This window comes from Centroberyx gerrardi, chromosome 19 (genome assembly GCF_048128805.1).
Source record: "Centroberyx gerrardi isolate f3 chromosome 19, fCenGer3.hap1.cur.20231027, whole genome shotgun sequence".
Classification (NCBI taxonomy): domain Eukaryota; kingdom Metazoa; phylum Chordata; class Actinopteri; order Beryciformes; family Berycidae; genus Centroberyx; species Centroberyx gerrardi.
Genome location: NC_136015.1, coordinates 27,380,501 through 27,399,295, shown reverse-complemented (window position 1 = coordinate 27,399,295; position 18,795 = coordinate 27,380,501). Strand labels below are relative to the sequence as shown.

The window sequence follows — 18,795 nt, the reverse complement described above, 5'->3', positions numbered from 1 at the left end:
AGGAGGAAACCCAAACCCTTCTAGTCAGTGATGTGGTTCGGGATGCAGCCAGATCTGAATACTGCTCATACACATCTTGTGTTAATGTTGGCTAATGTGAGAGAGAGAATTACTGTTGCTGCTCTTTGGCTCAAATTCAGGTTCAACATTCCCATGTGAGTTTTATTTCACTGTTACAGGCTCCTTAATATCAGGCTGGGCAGTAATTCATTGTTATTTATTGGCTTTCAGTAGAATCATATCCTGATACACAGCGAACAAGCTATTGTGATACACAATTCTGTCGTATAAATTAATGATAAAAAGCAAATACTAATTGAAATCTCTCACAAATTGAGATCTCACACAAATTGGAAAATGTTATTTGAAAATGTTTTATATTGAATGTGTTGAAGAAGGGGCGTCCTGGTGGCTCAGCACCATGTAAACGCGACGTCCTGCTGGGTTCCAATCTGTCCCAGGACCTTTGTCACATGTCTTCCCCTTCTCTCTACCAGTCTTTCCTGTCTCTCAACTTTGAACTGTCTAATAAAGGTAAAAATGTAAAAAAAAAAAAAAAAATGTCTAAAAAATGTAAGTGGGTTGAAGAAAGTATCTTGCACATTATGACATGTATTTTATCATGTGCCTTATGTGCTTGTTCATGTTTTTATGTTATATTATGCTTATGGTCCCTGCTGTTAATGTTCTGTTATGAGCACACCGAGACAAATTCCTTACAACTAATGTTGTATGGCAATAAAGTATTCAATCGTGAATCTTGAAAGTGTTTTTCTTCTCACAAGCCGTACAGTTGCGGCAGGGGAAGAATCTGGTCAGGCTGTCCAAACGTCTCTGGATAAATACAGAGGGGATCAAGCTGTCTGCATGTACAAGGAAATCTCTTTCATCTCTAGACCTGTAATAGGAGAGGAGAGGACCGTCAGACAAAGGTTTTGTACAGATTGGATCCAAACACAACACATCCCAGTGTTTCTCAGTGATGTCCCTGATCTCACCATTAAGGGGAGAATAAGTAGTGACACACATGAATATTTGTGGTGGGGTGTGACTTCGTTTTTTTTTTTTTTATCTTGACCCTCCCCGGAGCTGCAAATATTTTTCCTTGAGCCTCCCTGAGTGACTGGGGGAAAATGCATGACCCTCCCTCCACCATAAATAACCATATTTTATTATATTCACACCAAAGGTAGGTAGTATTGGAGAAAATAAAAAGCAAAGGCTGACCTTTTCCAACCATAGATGTTGATTGTCAAATTATGAATTGATAAATAAAATTAGAACTGATGACTTTTTAAATATTATTTTTTAGAATATTTTGTAAATAAAGGTAAAATTCCACAATTGAACTGGTGCAAAGATTACAAACAAAACCATATAATGTGACATGTCCAGTGTTCGCAGTGCTGCCGCTCCAAATATGGCAATTTGTGGCATTTTTTTCTACACTACTTTTTTTTTTTAGTTTTCCGCACGGGTGGCCTTTCCTTTCTTACCGTTCAGTCCCGCAGTCAGCGCACAGCTTCGGTGGTTTGTGTGAGCAGGTGCTACACACAACTCGTCTGGACATCACACAGTTGTTCCAGGACTTATTCCGAGTGCATCTGCCCACCCGACACTGCGTTTTCTTCCCAGGAGAGATGGATCTGTGCGCCTCGCCTCCTGTGCGCCGTGGATCTCTGTGCGCCTCGGCAACTGTACAGTCCCCGACCTGCGTTAACATCTCCATGTCACATAAACAAAGAAAACTGTCCAGTTTACTGGCGATCTTGGTTTTGGCACTGTGAGTAAGGCCTGATGTCATCTGTGGGAAATTAGTTTGACTAGGTTTTCATTGCGCTCAATAAGTCAGACCTACTTGAAGCGAGCCGGAGGAGAGAGAGACGCATTCACACAAACCAACGCGGCGATATAGCGGAGAGTGCCTGTATCTATTTCCTAAGTGTTTTTTTTCATTCATTTAAAACCCTCATATTTAGGAAAAGTTATGGAGGGAGGAAAAAATACCATTTTCCTCCAGCGTTGGAGGAACTAAAAATTTAAAATAACAATGCCAGATGGGTTTTGGCCTTTCTAATGTTAAACATTATCCACATAAATAACCAAACTATTATGGTGTATCAGCGGAAATAATTATGGTTTTTCATAGACTACTTCATAGACATAGCACAGTGAATTGAGTGAAAACGTTATTTTGAAACATTTGGAGAGTTTCACTACTTCGTAGTTTGGCGTCGCCAACTGACAAAGCCAGACAAATGTGCGTACGCATGGTCTAAAGTTTGCGGGACGGCCCGCACATTCTCACGTCAAGTTCATTTTTATACATCCCGCGACGTGTGCGTGAAAACCAGCATGAGGCCCCAGGTGTCTTTCCTGTAGGGACTGTGAAGAATATGAGCCCGGACCCGACGCAAACCCATGTGGGTATTGTGGCTGTCCACCGGGAGCACATCTCCGTACTGCTGATGAGTCGGGCGTGAGGTCCAATGAGGTTAAGGTAGGGGTGGAGATCCCAAGTTTAGTGAGTCCCGTCACCATGCAGCGGTAAAACACGTATTCTGAAAAGAAAAACGTATTTAAAATACATACAAAATACAACCATTTAAAGTTGTATGTCCCTCCCTTAAAGCCAAAATAAAAAACATAAGTCCCTCCCCAGTGCTTAAAAAATTATTTGACGTGCCTCCCCCGTTTTGCACCCCCCCTCTCATAAATAACGAACAGTCCCTTAGTGTAAAGGGTGGTGGTGATCAGACTGTCCTGAAAGCAGACCCTAGTGTCCAAAAAGGGAATCTCATGATCACCGTGTTCAACATTAAACCTTATTGTGGGGTTCATGTTGATAAGTATAAAGTGATTTCATCTAATTTCTCCAATGGAGCCCGCCACAGAAGGAAACAATCATCAATATATCTTTTGTACATGAGAATATGACTGGAGAAAGGTTTTATGTTTAAGGAGGAACTTATATTCCCAATAGCCCATAAACAGTTGGCAAAATCAGGGCCAAAGCTAGAACCCATGGATACACCATGAGACTGTAGGTAAATAATAAGAGTGTAGTTGTACCACAAGGGGGTGCAGGCACCTGTCAAGATAGATGGAGGTTCCAATAGACTTTCATTAGAGGCAACAATTGGGCAACCTAGAGATGTGTACTTTAGGTAAGGCAAACACTACAGGTACAGTAGGATGATCTTTTGTTAAAACTTAAATTCTGACTGAAATGTAAGAGAAGAGTCCATCTCTTGTTTGGGTGTCCTAGTAGGATCCGCTTCTAGTTTGACAGAGAAAGTAGTGTCTGCAAATTGGGAATGAATTTCCTGATCGTCACATTCTTTGTTCATGAGGGCCAAGCCCAGGTTTACAGACCAGACTGTTCATCCTACTCAAAGACAGAACTGTTTCCCTATCCATTCTCCCAGAGAAACCTTCTCCCACCTTTAGTCTGTTCGCTGCACCTTTGACACATTTTAGTTGGGCATTATGTAAATAAATGTTTTCCCTTTTTGTGCCTTTGTGTTAAGATCCCAAACACCCCTACTGGACTTGTGGATTTTAGTGCATGTTTGCTGCCCCCATTCCCTGAGCTTTGAGTGGTTTATCATGGCTACTTTTGCTGAGATTCAAGGCATTACAGATACTAAAGTACAGACTCCTATTCTGCAGAAGAGGATCATTTTCCTCATGCTGAATTACCAGACATTCCTTGTGTGGTTGAGGAAGACTTTATAAAAAAGTTGAAACACCTCTCACTGAAGGCAGCAAGGCTAAACGTCATGGCTCAACTCTGAGTCTGTCAGAGCCAAACGAATCCCTGGGGGCCTCAGAGTCTGAAAGGCTCCCAGCCGGTCGCAGCAGTGAGGAGTTCTGCAACAAATGGTGTGAAATCTAAACAAGGCCTCACTAGATCTATATTGGGGTTTCTTCTTTTTCTTACTTCGCTTGGCCCAGGAAGGAAAGACCAAATAATTACAATAAAAGCTTTTTTCTACATGCCGGCCTGTATAATCAAGACTGATGATGTTGGAGTTTATATCATCCTGTGGAGGGCGGTGCTATGCCTAGCTGCATCTAAACTGCCGCTACTTCAATAAGAAGAAGAAGAAGAAGCTTTGTGGCCTCGCGCAAGATGGCGGCCGGTGTCTGTCAACTTTCGTGAAGCGGAGGATTACTTTCTAAAGTGTAGTTTCCATGTTTAATGAAGCAGCAGAAGACTGTGTGTGTATGGATAACTCTATCTGAATGCAGCTCGCGCCCTTCGCTCTTCTTTCTTAAGGTTTTACCTCAGACTCTTCTCCCGGTAGCCTACAAAGCTTTTTAAGTTAGCATAGCTAGCTAGCTGCTAACAGACAGACAGGGACGGAGCTTAGCAACACAACGCTAGCTAGCTAAAGAGACCGTTTGATATCGACCAGGTTGTGTTTTGACTCAGTAAGCAGCGTTATTGTATAATGTCTAAAGTCCAGAAGCTGAGAGCGTCGGTGAAGCAGCGACTAACTGCGGCTGTTGAAGAGATATTTGGGCTGTTTGAAAGAACGATAGCAGAGTACGAGGAGGAAGTTTCTCGTTCAAAAGAGCAGAACGACCGACAACGAAAGCTACTGGACGCTGTTTTAAATCCTGAAGTGCGGTTACACAGAGCAGGTTGGTGACATTTAAATGTTGTGTTACGAGGTCTTGGTCCTCTCTGCCTCCCGGTGTGTTTCTACCAGAGGCCTTTTCCCTTTCTGCCCCAAAGGTAATACAGCTTTCACTATCAGGGCCCCCAAATTTTGCAATCGTCTACCTTTACACATTAAACCAGCAGAAGTCTTACATTCATTGAAGCCTCTTTTAAAAACATACCTTTTATAAATGTACACTTGATAGCAACTAATAAATATTCATTTTTATTGAATTATTCCTCATAATTAAGGATTTTGATACTCTGTTATATTGTCTGTAATGCTTCAGTGTCAGATTCTTGAGACGTTTTGATAAATCAAGACCATAACAAATAGGTAAACGTGTTACATGCATTAGGGTCAAAGCCAAAATCACACAACCGTTACAAAAAACAAGGAATGATCAACAGTGTCGAATGCTTTAGATTGGTCAGTAAAAAGTGCTGCACACTGTTTCCCTTCAGGACAGAGACAATATCATTTATCACCAATAATTATTGTCTGTAACGCCTCAGTGTCAGATTCCTGAGACATTTTGATAATCAAGAGGTAGAGCCAAAGCAAATAGGCAGAAAGTGCAACCACAACTATATCTGTACTATATACCTGTACATCAGACCTCATTCATGTCCAATCACTGAAAGATTTATTCCATCAAATGCCAGCCAAAACAGTATTAAGAGCAACCACTCTTGATGATCCAAACTTTCAAAGATGTGTGTGGATCTAACAGAGAAAATAAATCCAGTGAGTAGAACAGCAGACATCCATGTAGTTTGGCACAGCGCTAATAAGACTAACGGCTAACAGCTAACCGGTCAAATTTAACAGAATGAACTACATGGCAGCAATGTCAAGGTCAAAAGAGACAAATTGCTAATGCTAATGTGCTATGCTAATTATCATCTACATAGTATGTTCATCAAAAGCATATATTCAATGCCAAAGGGAGGAACAGGACATTACAAATTCTTGGGAACATAATTAATAGTTTAACTTACAATTAGTTGCAGGCACACAACATCAAACTCTACAGGGAACAGCATCAACATGGACATGTATACTGTACATCCGCCCCTGATGATGGAGGAGAGCAAACTGAACAGAAATAAGTAACAAATATGGCAGGGAAACCTTCTGTTCGAAAAAATCAAATCGTTCCCGACAACCCAAGAATAAGTAGCTTTGAATAAGTAGCCAACGTCAGCGTCGTCAAAGCAGAGCCGTAGACAGACCAAAATTGAGTGAGGTCCCAAGATTTGTGTATTTAAGTCCAATTTCATGCATTTTTCAATATGTTTGCATGATTAATGTCCATTTGAACTACAGAAAATTGTAATGTATGTGTGCTACTACACAATCAGCCTACCTTAGGCCTGATCCCTCCTATAAGAAAACCAAAATAACAAGCGAACTAAAACAAAGTGTGTAAATAATAATAATGATGATGAAAATAAATGTGACAAAGTTGTAGCCTACTGCCATCTGCTGGTGTAGAAATGACACTGCCTCGGTTAAGAACTTTTGTTTGAAAATGCCAAGGCAGAAACCACATTGAAAAACATTACTTCCAGGAAAACACTGTCTATATACAAATTGTGTTTTACGAGTGAGGCTACAAACAGCCGAAGTCTGAAGGTAAAAAATACAAAATGAGAACCGAGGGTTTACATAGTTATTTGTAGTTGTAACATAAGGATTTCATTTGGCAAACGTGGATTACAATCTTGTTTAAAGATTTACAGAACTGACTTTGGGTTTTCAAATTACCTTCTTATGATTGAACCATTTCACAATCTTGGGATTTACGTACGATTTGTTTTGGGGGAAATATAGCTCCATAATTTGATGATTCTGATTTTTTTGTAATCAGAGTGTTGGTTTACTTGAACACCCGTCACAATTTTCCTTAATATGTGTATGTGTGTATTTCAGCCTTACCTCCAGACATCCAGCAGCTGCTGGTCAGTGAAGAAGAGGTTCCCCCTGAGCAGCAGGACTGGAGCCCCAGTCTGGACCAGGAGGACCCAGAGCCCCCACACATTAAAGAGGAACAGGAGGAACTCTGGACCAGTCAGGAGGGAGAGCAGCTTCAAGGGCCGGAGGAGGCCGATATCACCGAGTTCCCGTTCACTCCTGTCCCTGTGAAGAGTGAAGATGATGAAGAGACACCTCAGTCCTCACAGCTTCATCAAAGCCAAACTGAGGAGAACAGAGAGGCAGAGCCTCTAGCCAGCAGCTCAACTGAACAGATGAAAACAGAAGCTGATGGAGAGGACTGTGGAGTATCACAACCAGCCAGGAACTTAGATCCAGCTAGTCATTTACAACCAACTAGTGATGGCAAGACTTCAGACTCTCCTGAACCTGATACTGAAGACAGTGATGGTGACTGGAAGGAGACCAGAGAACCTCAGTCAGGTTTAGACTCACAGAAAAACAATGAAGTCCTTGTAAGTGATATGGGATCTCATACTGGGGAGAAACGCTTTAGTTGCTTCGTCTGTGGTAAATGTTTTTGTTATAAAGGAGATTTGACAAAACACATGAGAATCCACACAGGGGAGAAACCATTTAGTTGCTCAGTCTGTTGTAAAAGTTTTTGTTATAAAGGAGACTTGAAGAAACACATGAGAATCCACACAGGAGAGAAACCATTTATCTGCGCAGTTTGTGGTAAAATATTCAGCCAGAGGTGGACATTAAGTTCACACATGAGAATCCATACAGGGGAAAAACCTTTCAGTTGTTCAGTTTGTAACAAACATTTTAGCCAGAGTGGCGCATTGGTTATACACATGAGAGTCCATACTGGAGAGAAACCCTTTAGCTGCTCAGTTTGTGGTAAAATATTCAGGCAGAGTGGAACATTAAGTTCACACATGAGAATTCATACACAGGAAAAACCTTTCAGTTGTTCAGTTTGTAAAAAACATTTTACCCATAAAGAAGTTTTGTTGAAACACATGAGAGTCCATACTGGAGAGAAACCCTTTAGTTGCTCAATCTGTGGTAAACATTTTGGTGAAAACAGATATTTGAGGAAACACATGATGATCCACACAGGAGAGGCGCCGTTCAGTTGCAGTGTTTGTGGGAGAAGTTTTAGTGAAAACAGATATTTGAAGAGACACATGATGATCCACACAGGAGAGAAACCGTTCAGTTGCAGTGTTTGTGGGAGAAGTTTTCGCCGGCAATCACATGTCAGAAGTCATAAGTGTGCTGGTGAAGCTGCAGAGCTGCTGGTTGAGCTGAACTGAAAGTGGAGCTCGACAAGGTTGAAGGAAACTATAAACTTTTACCTGATTATAAACTAAAGAGTATTGCAATGAAACATTGTAAAACTCAGTTTGTTCCCACAATTAATTGCAATCAGTAATGGATAATTGATTTTATGTTGAAATGGAATTCCTGTCATGTTTTATTCAATGTGCTCATATTCATTGTGAATTTAAACTGTAATTGGACTTGTTCTTGCTGAGTTATAGAGTTGTAACCGTTCTTCCCATACACTATTGTTTTCTTTTTCTTTTCCTTAAATCATGCTGAATATTATGCCAGTGGTCACATGACAGCTGTATAACTGTTCTACCATACCGAGCACAAAAACACAAACCTTTTGTTCCAGTCAGTTTATTCACTTTATATTCATTTTTTTCAATTTTTATACATTTGGTTTTTTGTTAAAGCACATTAGGTATTTGCTTTGGAAAAGGGCTACACAAATAAAGGTAATGAGCTGATGATAATTGTTGTTATTGTTATCAAATTCATCTCCATGTTATGCCTGTTCACACAACAGAAATAAGTGGTGAGAGAAACAGACATATTGATGTCACTGTTCTGCATCAACATGTAAATTTGTCTTTTCTCTCTCTACCTGCCGTGAAATACACTGTTAGCTACGTTTGTATCAGGCTTTACAACAGAAACTGACTCATTTCCTAACTTGTCTCTTACAAAATAAATATTCTGCCTATCACACTTGATCCCAGGACCATTTCCTTTAGACACTGAATCAGAAATGAACAGGGAAAACTTGCTTTCAGCTGTTATTACAATCTCTTCTCCCACTATCACAGTTTCTATCAGTTACTGGATCAAATATGCTGGATGTGTGTGCTTGATTTCAGTAATGGTGCCACTGTATCATTGTTGCACTATTCTTCCTTTACAAGTTGATGTCTTTTGCTTTTCGTAACCAATCTCAGTTTTTTATTGATGTCCTTGTGAACAGGGCTTGCTCTCAGTCTGTTTCCCTGTAGAAATACAGCTAAAGTAGAAAAGGCGAGTGCATTCAGTGGCAGCAGAAACAGAGACATATGTCAGAGATATGTCAGTGACAACAACTGTATTGTGTTATACATTATATTGAAACACACAATAAGTGATCACAGGCTTTTTAACATTGCTGCCAATGGTGAGAACCGAGCTATACCCTGCGTAAGTATGGCAGCCATGCTTGTGAAATGGGCCTATTGATGCTTATATGAAAGAATTTATTTTTTTATTTTACCAGGTTGACTCATTGAGATGCAATCTCTTTTTCAAGAGAGACCTTGAAAAAGAAGAGCCAGATCATCAGCAAAGTCAAGGTTTTCTAGAGTTGAAAACAATGCCCATCGTCATCGTCAAACAGCTCAAAACATTCAACAACATCAATCACTCCATCATGTCTTGAGCTGGGTTACAGTCCAGGTAAACTATATACTGTATATAGTTGGCCAAACTGGCGCCAGGAGCCAAATACAGAACTACTTACAAAGCTGACAAGACAGACCGACCGTCATCAAACCTCTGTGCAGAAGTCTCTACAAAGCTGTCCAAGTCAATTGTGGAAACACATTGCTTGATGATTTTTCTTGTTTGTTGTGGTATCGTGGTGGCATTGAATTTTCAGATAGTAAACTGTGTATTGTTATAAATATCAAAATTATGGCCTCATGACTGCACTAATTGGTATAGGTGTGCAAATACATCTGCTGATGCTTCTGGACACATCTTCAGTGATGTTCCTGGAATCATCGGGTGTCTCAACATCATACATCCTCATCCAGGTGACCAAGCTGAGGCTGATCAGACCTCAGCTTTTGTCCAGCTGACTAGCTAGCTACTCTGCCTCCATGGCTCTCTTCTCTTGAGCCACAGACATCTTGAGGCCCTCTCTGCTGCTTTGGTCTTGTTGCGGATGGCTCTTATCCTCCTCACTCCCTCGATGCCCAAAAAACTGAAGGCTCTGGACAGGGATCGGGCTGCAAAGCCCTTACATCCGACCTCAATCGGTAAGCACCTTGCTTTCCATCCAGCTGGTTGACAGCTGCTGACTACAGTAGTCCTCATACTTGGCAAGCTTCCTTTCTTCCCAGGGGACTGTCAGCTCCAGCAGGACAGCTTGTTTGGTAGACTCAGAGGTGTTTGCTGGTGTTTTTTAATGCATTGCTTACTGTCAACAAATCCTATGAAAATAACAAAATCAACAATGCGTTTGCTGTACTCCCGTTACTTTCTGACATCCCACGTACCGTTTTTAGCCATCAACCCAGAAGTCATTGGCTCCAATTGTAAGCTAAAAACCTTTAAATACAGTTCACAAAGACATAGTTTCAATTTTAAAAATCGCTGTTACCACGAAAAGTCAGGCTGTTATAGTTACTCCCCAAATACAGACAGTTTATTAAATGCTCACAGCTGTAGGAAGTTATGAGACATCCATGTGTTTATATCTTTGATACAGCTAGTTAAAGAATTTATGGGGCCTAAGTATCTGGGGGTTAAGGAGATATAGAGCTGTGTATCATCAGCGTAGTTGTGATATTTAATATTTTGACTCCTTATAATATGTCCTAGAAGTATATAGATTAAAAAGAAGTGGTACAATTCACATTACCCATACACATTTTATCACATTTCTTTTGTAACTGCAATGCTAGGATCATTGATCTCATTAACATTATGAAGTAACGGTAACAAACTTAGGTTAACTTACGGTCATGCTCTTCCGTGACACCACACTGTGTGTGGTGTCACGCTCCCTGCATTAGAAACCTAGCATGTAGATGGAACAGAAAATTTCCGGCGTACCGGCCAAGGTTCACAAATCGAATTTTGCCAATCTGACAAGCTTTCTGGATTCCCTGAACCCTTATCTGTTAGGACGGTGGATCATATTGTGTGAAAGTATTTGCAATAAAGTATAAAATCTCACCTTTGTGTGGCTTGTCCTGGTTGTTTTCGTATGCATGTCTCAGAAATGGACCAAAAGGCCCTCTTTGACGTTATCAACGTACAACATATATATTACAAATCCGTGCACACGGTTTACTAATCTGTGGGTTTAAAACAGATTAACAAACCGTGCCCACGGATTACCACATCATTTTTGTTTTACCAGGTGACCCCTGGGGGGCTCCGTACAAACTTAATGTGACAAAAACCAGAGAGATGTGCCTAGGTGGTAGCAATAACAGCTGTCTGCCTCACCCACTATTCTAGCCCCTCCAAATTGATGGCCAGCAGGTGAAGCAAGTGACCACCTTTAAATACCTGGGCACTGAAATTGACCACTCACTCTCCTTTTCAGGAAATGTAGACACCATTTACACCAATACATGACAGAGGATGTTCCTTGTTGTGGAGGCTCTGTGACTTTATCAGCCAGGACATACTGAGCAGAGTCTACCAGGCACAAATAGAAAGTGTCATCACTTTCAATATTGTCTGCTGGTTTTGGTGTTAACTGTCCTCACCGAAGTGGAGGAAATGCTCAATTCTAAGCCCCTTGGTTATGTGTCCTCTGATGTTTCCGACCCTGATCAAGTCCAACCTTCTTCTCATGGGGCAGCTGGAAGCATTTTTGCCTCAGGTCATGTACAAAGATTCAGAGCTTCTCTCCAACAGGCAATGGAGCCATAGCCAAGTTCTCTCGGATAGTTTCTGGCCAAGTTTCATCCGACATCATCACCCGTCTCTCCAGTCTGGGAAAAAGTGGCACTCTGACACCCCTAACCTCGCTGCTTCCACTGTTGTTATGGTGGTAGACCCCCAACTACCACGAGCATACTGCTACTGCAAAGGTGCAACGGCTCCTACCCAGTCCAGATGGAGTCAGAGTGGCAGACATTGACATCAAAGGAAGGACATATATATACGACCTGTAAGCTGAATGCCTCACTGCCACCCCATGAAGCTCCTCACAATACTAAATATGCTGCCCATATTTGATGGGCAGCTGTTGTGAAGATTGGTCCTTGAAAGGGTTAATACTTCCAGAATGGAGAATCCTGCTTCCACTTAATTATTGAGGGTTCAAAATATAGATCTAGGCCTTATTGGCTTATATCAAATTAGTAGACATGAAAACACTAGTAACATAGTGTAAAATATACTTTGACATACTTTGGTAATCAAAATAAACCATCAATCCATGTCATGAATGAAAGAAAACAAAAAAAAAATCAATAAGCCTATTCGAATAGTCGGTTGTTGACAGAGCATCCCTACTGTAGAGGAGGTAAGAGATGAAGAGCCAGTTTTTGACCAAAATTAGATTTATTTAAGACTTCAAGAATTTCTATCGTTCATTCTGAAAATTCCAGCCGTTTTCGGTACATATAAACTATGTGTCACCGAAGAAGATGAAGACATGTGATCAAACACTGTGAAATTGATACATTTTCTTATTCCTCTCCTCCTGTAGATTAAATTTCACCCGCATTTCAATGGGGCACAATTTGTAGTTTTCCCAGCCACACTAGTTGAATGTGGAATGTTTTCCTCTTTCTGTGTGAATTAATGCAGTTTATCTGTTACTTGTACATCTGCGTTGGCGTAATGTTTGTCAATATCTTCTTTTTTGGAGGTGCCGTTGTGATCTTTACACTTCTGAGATTAAATGTTTTACTTTTTTTTCAACAAGATAAATACAATTACCTTAAAACATTGGGACTTTTATTTTGAAGGCTGCGAACAAAACTATACCGGAAGTGCGATTTCTTATTGTGGCTGGCTAGCTTCACGCTGCTCGCGCAGTGTGGAGTCTGATTTAAACAAATCAAACTTAAACTAATGCGTCTACAACACGAATGAAGCAGCAGAAGACTGTGTGTGTATGGATAACTCTATCTGAATGGAGCTCGCGCCCTTCGCTCTTCTTTCTTAAGGTTTTACCTCAGACTCTTCTCCCGGTAGCCTACAAAGCTTTTTAAGTTAGCATAGCTAGCTAGCTGCTAACAGACAGACAGGGACGGAGCTTAGCAACACAACGCTAGCTAGCTAAAGAGACCGTTTGATATCGACCAGGTTGTGTTTTGACTCAGTAAGCAGCGTTATTGTATAATGTCTAAAGTCCAGAAGCTGAGAGCGTCGGTGAAGCAGCGACTAACTGCGGCTGTTGAAGAGATATTTGGGCTGTTTGAAAGAACGATAGCAGAGTACGAGGAGGAAGTTTCTCGTTCAAAAGAGCAGAACGACCGACAACGAAAGCTACTGGACGCTGTTTTAAATCCTGAAGTGCGGTTACACAGAGCAGGTTGGTGACATTTAAATGTTATTTTCACATTACTCATACACATTTTATCATATTTCTGTTGGGAGTAACACGACGTTGAAGTTTGCTACTTATTCATGGACCATCTGTGGAGTTAAGAGTGTTCTTTGCCTCTGTAGGCCCTGCCAAGTTTGGGAGCTGTAGCTCTTACAGTTTCTGAGCTGCAGACAGTTTTATGGCAGAATAAGAAGAAGAATAATCCGAACAAAAACAATAGGGTTCCAGCACTACCTGCTTGGACCCCTAACAATAATAATAATAATACATTATATTTATGTAGCACTTTCTCAGTAACTCAAAGCACTTCACAGCAAAACAGCATTAAAACAGGTTAAGTATACTTAAAACTAACAATACCATGATAAATTAAATGCTTCTCTAAAAAGGCGAGTCTTGAGAATTGATTTAAAAGAATCAACATTGTCCGACGCTCTGACTGGGGGAGGAGCCTGTTCCAGATGGGCGGGGCAGCAGAGGAACAGGAGCAAGAGCGAGAGGATGGAAGAGAACGAGAAGGACAGCAGGGAGAGATGAGCCGTGACATGTGGTCCGGCGTGGAGTCGTGCAGGGCCTTGTAGGTGAGGAGCGTCACTTTGTAGGTTGTCCTGTAACATGCAGGAAGCCAGTGGAAGTCTCTGAGGATCGGAGTGATGTGGTGCCGGAGGAGGTGGATGTCAGGAGCTGCAGAAGTTTGTACTTGTTGCAGTTTGTTGAGGAGATGGGAAGGGAGGCCAGCGAGGAGCGCACGGATCCATAAAGGCATGGATCAGAAAATTTGAGGTACGGGCGGATCTGGCGATGTTTCGGAGGTTCAAATGAAAAGTGCAGAATCCAGGATGACTCTGAGGTTCTTTACTTGCAGGAAAGGTGTGACTGTCATATTATCAGTAGAGAGGCAGAGGTTGCGGGCTGTATGTGTGTGTGTGTATGTGGACTTGGAGCCGATGAGGATTATTTCTGTTTTGTTGCAATTAAGCTTCAAAAAGCTGCTGTGCATTCAGGATTTGACACGCTGAAAAGGGAGAGTATCAATAAAGACGTCCGGACACGATGTTCACTCTCTGGCATCTTTATAGAGAATTGTTTTTACATTCTAGATTCTCTTTCAGTGTAATTACACATCTTTTCATACAGGTAAATACAACAGGTAAACTCAATTCCTTTTCCATGGTTATCACAAGTTCTTTCTATTCAACTAAATAAAGCACTTGTCAAATGATATAACAAGTCAATTCAAATTAATTCCACTTTTCCACTTTTCAGTCAGTAAACATGGGTGTAAATTAAATATTTTTCAAAATTCACTAAGTAGGTTAACATAAGTAACTGTTAATTAAAACCCTTTGCTCATTCACATATTAACAACCTAGAATCTCATCTGTTTAGTTGACTCAAATATTGTATCAATGAACAGCAAAAGTAAATGCTTTTAACTGTTGTGCCAGTAATAAACCGTGAGTCTAAGTAAATACAATTCAAGATGGAAACTCTACATGAAAACAACATACTCATCATACTAACAAATCGTAATGCTGGTCCAGTTTCGCAAAGAATGTTGATTGCAGTGGAGCCGTAGTTATCCTCATGAACTCAGCATTTATCTGCAAAGACAAACTGTAGCTGCAACATGATTTAAGCCTAGATCCCTGTGGGTGCACGGCTCAAAGATACAACATTCACAATATGGCCGTCATGGCTGACATACTGTCTTCGTGCTCTGTCTTGTTAGCTGATAGGAAAACAGACTAGGCGTTATAAAGTATGCACATTACCTGTATAAACCGATCTTATTTACCCTGTTCATTATTTAAGGCGTTCCCTTTTTTTTTAAACCAACATAGATTATTCTAGCTGTTTTATTCATTAGAACAGAACTACTGTATTACTCTCCGTTGCAACACAGACCTCTCGTTCTTGCTAGCAAACCGCATGTTATTTGCCTCTTGCTAATTCAAGAGAGTAGACCGTAACGTTTCTCTGTACGTTAACAGTGAAAACCATTTCTCAAAACAATACAGTTCCTTTTTAAAACAGGTTGATAGCAACACAATGATATAAGTTTATTATGCACCTGAAAAGGGAGAGTATCAATAAAGACATCTGGACACGAGGTTTACTCTGGCATTTTTATCAATAATGAAGCAACGTCGCAAGAGCTCCCCCCTGACATCTGTAGGCATTACTAATCAACCACAGGTGACATCTCCATTGAGACTTGAAAAGTCCATTACAGATGCATCTTTCAAACATTATGAGTATTTAGTACTTTAGTACCTTTTTACCTTAATTTAGTTTCGTTTTTTAGTTGTTGTTTTTTTTTTTACTGTTTTTGACTATTTACCAGGCAGGTAATATTCTCTGTTTTATTTTCTACCTTGATATCTCTTAGTGGCATCACATTTTTACCATTATCCTCTTTGTAGCTGCATTTATTCTTTTAATCTGGACATTATGAACTCAACAAATAAAAGCCTTTTTTAAAATTCTAAGTGCATTACTTCTTAAGAGCATTCATTTCAGCATATTACACAGGCAGTTGAGTGTTGCCATTGTAGCTGAAATGTCAGGTGTGGTATGGATGTATATTGTATTGTCAGCATTAGGGATGCACCGATCCGATACTTGGCATCGGTATCGGGCCGATATTGGCCTAAAATGCTGGATCGGACATCGGTGGCAGCTAACGTTATAATCCGATCCGATCCAGAGCAATCAGTTCGAGCCCCCGGAGTAATAAACGGGCGTAGTCGCCTGCCGTAAAACATGCCTGAGTTTGCACGTGACGCGACACGAGTGAGTGAAGAAGTTGGAAAAAGAAAGCGAGCGTGCAGGCAATGTGCTGATGTAAACATGTCAGCGGTTGGGAATTATTTTAGCCACAAAGGGATGCTAGATGGCTATGCCATTACTAGCGTCCCAAAGATCTTTATCCAACTTCATCTGGCGACGCCTTCCAAACGCCTGCTCCTTAGCTCAAAGTTACATCGAGTGTCCTTGGGCTTAGTACCATGTACACGCCACCATAAAGGTTTCAATTAAGTCTTCCGTTTTCACAAAACGAAGCTTTTTGGAGATGGGGGCTAAAGCTAATGCTACCGCGCTGATGACGCTGACGCGACCTGTGCGTGCGTCAGCGTCAGTGACTGTCAACACTGTCAGTGAACGGAGGAACAGGCTGACAGCAGAGAGAGGTGAGATGCTTCTGTTTCTGAAGAAAAACCTGCCTCTTGTCCTTAAGTGATTAAAACTAGACTAGACTTGGCACACACTGGATGTTATGCCCAGAAAAAGCCTATGTGTAGCAGTATTTTTTCTGTCAGTTATTCACACTAAAGAAGAGGAAAAAATACATAAGCAAAGGCTGTATGGTTGTTTCAATATTGTTTTGTAGCAGTATGCACTGGTCAGTTTATTGCTCTTTTGCACTTTTGTGAGTTTTTTTGCACTGTATCCCTATATTGCAACAATCTTTTATATATCCTAGGAACTGTCATTCCTATTTTGGTCAGTTCTTTTGCCCTGCTGCTTTTCTTTTTTTTTAACAATAAAATTATTGTTCCCATGTTATATACATGTTGTATGCAGCTGTGTAATTACAGAAGAAAAAAAGGGGTCAATATCGGATCGGTACTCGGTATCGGTTGATACTCAAAATTCTGGTATCGTTATCGGATCGGCAGTAAAAAATCGGTATCGGTGCATCCCTAGTCAGCATACAGGTGGGAGTTTAGGCCGTGATTGTGCATAATTTGTTTTCCGTTATGTGTATATTTCAGTCTTCCCTCCAGACGTCCAGCAGCTGCTGGTCAGTGAAGAAGAGGTTCCCCCTGAGCAGCAGGACTGGAGCCCCAGTCTGGACCAGGAGCCCCCACACATTAAAGAGGAACAGGAGGAACTCTGGACCAGTCAGGAGGGAGAGCAGCTTCAAGGGCCGGAGGAGGCCGATATCACCGAGTTCCCGTTCACTCCTGTCCCTGTGAAGAGTGAAGATGATGAAGAGAAACCTCAGTCCTCACAGCTTCATCAAAGCCAAACTGAGGAGAACAGAGAGGCAGAGCCTCTAGCCAGCAGCTCAACTGAACAGATGAAAACAGAAGCTGATGGAGAGGACTGTGGAGTATCAGAACCAGCCAGGAACTTAGATCCAGCTAGTCATTTACACCCAACTAGTGATGGCAAGACTTCAGACTCCTCTGAACCTGAGACTGCAGACAGTGATGGTGAATTGAAGGAGACTAGAGAACCTCAGTCAGGTTTAGACTCAGAGAAAAACAACAAAGTCCTTGTAAGTCATTTAACATCTAATGGGGAGAAAGACTTTAGTTGCTCAGTCTGTTGTAAACGTTTTGGTCATAAAGGGGGCTTGACGAGACACATGAGAATCCACACAGGAGAGAAACTCTTTAGTTGCTCAGTCTGTTGTAAAAGTTTTGGTCAGAAAGGGGGCTTGACGAGACACATGAGAGTCCACACAGGAGAGAAACCATATAATTGTTCAGTTTGTGGTAAAAAGTTTGGTGACAAACAAGACTTGAGGAGACACGAGAGAGTCCATACAGGAGAGAAACTCTTTAGTTGCTCAGTCTGTTGTAAACGTTTTGGTTATAAAGGAGACTTGAAGTCACACATGAGAATCCACACAGGGGAGAAACCATTTAGTTGTTCAGTTTGTGGTCAAATGTTCAGTCAGAGAGGAGTATTAAGTTCGCACATGATAATTCATACAGGGGAAAAACCTTTCAGCTGTTTAGTTTGTAAAAAACGTTTTTCCCGCAAATATGCAATGTTTAACCACACAAGAGTCCATACTGGTGAGAAACCCTTTCGTTGCTCAATCTGTGGGAAACGTTTTATTGCTAAAAGAGATTTGAAGATACACATGAGAAGCCACACAGGAGAGAAACCCTACAGCTGCTCAACCTGTGGGAGAAGTTTTGGTATTAAAGAAAGTTTGAAGAGACACATGAGAATCCACACAGGAGAGAAACCGTTCAGTTGCAGTGTTTGTGGGAGGAGTTTTCGCCACCGTTCAGAGGTCAAAAAACACAAGTGTTGTGGTGAGAGCAGCAGCAGGTGAAGCTGCAGAGCTGCTGGTTGAGCTGAACTGTTCAGCAGCAACAGATCAATAAACTAACATTCCAGTGTGAGCTGACAAGGGTGAATGTTCCTTAGTAGCTAACAATTAATTATGATCAGTAATGGAGAATAGATTTTATATTGAAATGGAATTCCTGTCATGTTTAATTCAATGTGCTCGTATTCATTGTGAAAATAAACTGTAATTGGACTTGTACTTGCTGAGTTATTAGTGTTCTTCTCATACACTTTTATTGTTTACTTGTTCTTTCCTTAAATCAGGCTGAATAATTGTATATTAAGCCAGTGGTCACATGACAGCTGAATAACTGTTCTACCATACTGAGCAAAAAAACACAAGCCTTTTCTTTTAGAAAATGTACTTGGTCTGGTTTCACTTGTTTTTGCTGGTTTATTCACTGACCCTCATTTCCAGTCAGTTTGTTCACTTTTCTCTTTATGGTTTAAAATTCATACACATTTAACTTCTTCATAACACTT

General features: G+C 41.0%; 1 protein-coding gene across 1 annotated transcript; it reads left to right on the top strand.

Moving 5' to 3' along the window:
* The first annotated feature begins 6,678 nt into the window (after positions 1–6,678).
* Positions 6,679–18,511, top strand: LOC144542864 (uncharacterized). The gene is made up of 3 exons (XM_078290214.1): positions 6,679–7,931; positions 16,995–17,023; positions 17,339–18,511. Exons 1-3 carry the CDS (start codon positions 6,923–6,925, stop codon positions 18,293–18,295), a joined length of 1,995 nt encoding a protein of 664 aa, XP_078146340.1. The 5' UTR covers positions 6,679–6,922; the 3' UTR covers positions 18,296–18,511.
* Positions 18,512–18,795: the final 284 nt, after the last annotated feature.

What these genes read in the sequence shown, in the direction of transcription:
- LOC144542864 (XM_078290214.1), top strand. Translation starts at nt 6,923, where the DNA reads ATGAAAACAGAAGCTGATGGAGAGGACTGTGGAGTATCACAACCAGCC. An exon ending in GCTGCTGGTTGAGCTGAACT is followed by an intron (nt 7,932 to 16,994) that starts GAAAGTGGAGCT and finishes TGTATATTTCAG; the next exon opens with TCTTCCCTCCAGACGTCCAG. An exon ending in CAGACGTCCAGCAGCTGCTG is followed by an intron (nt 17,024 to 17,338) that starts GTCAGTGAAGAA and finishes GACTGTGGAGTA; the next exon opens with TCAGAACCAGCCAGGAACTT.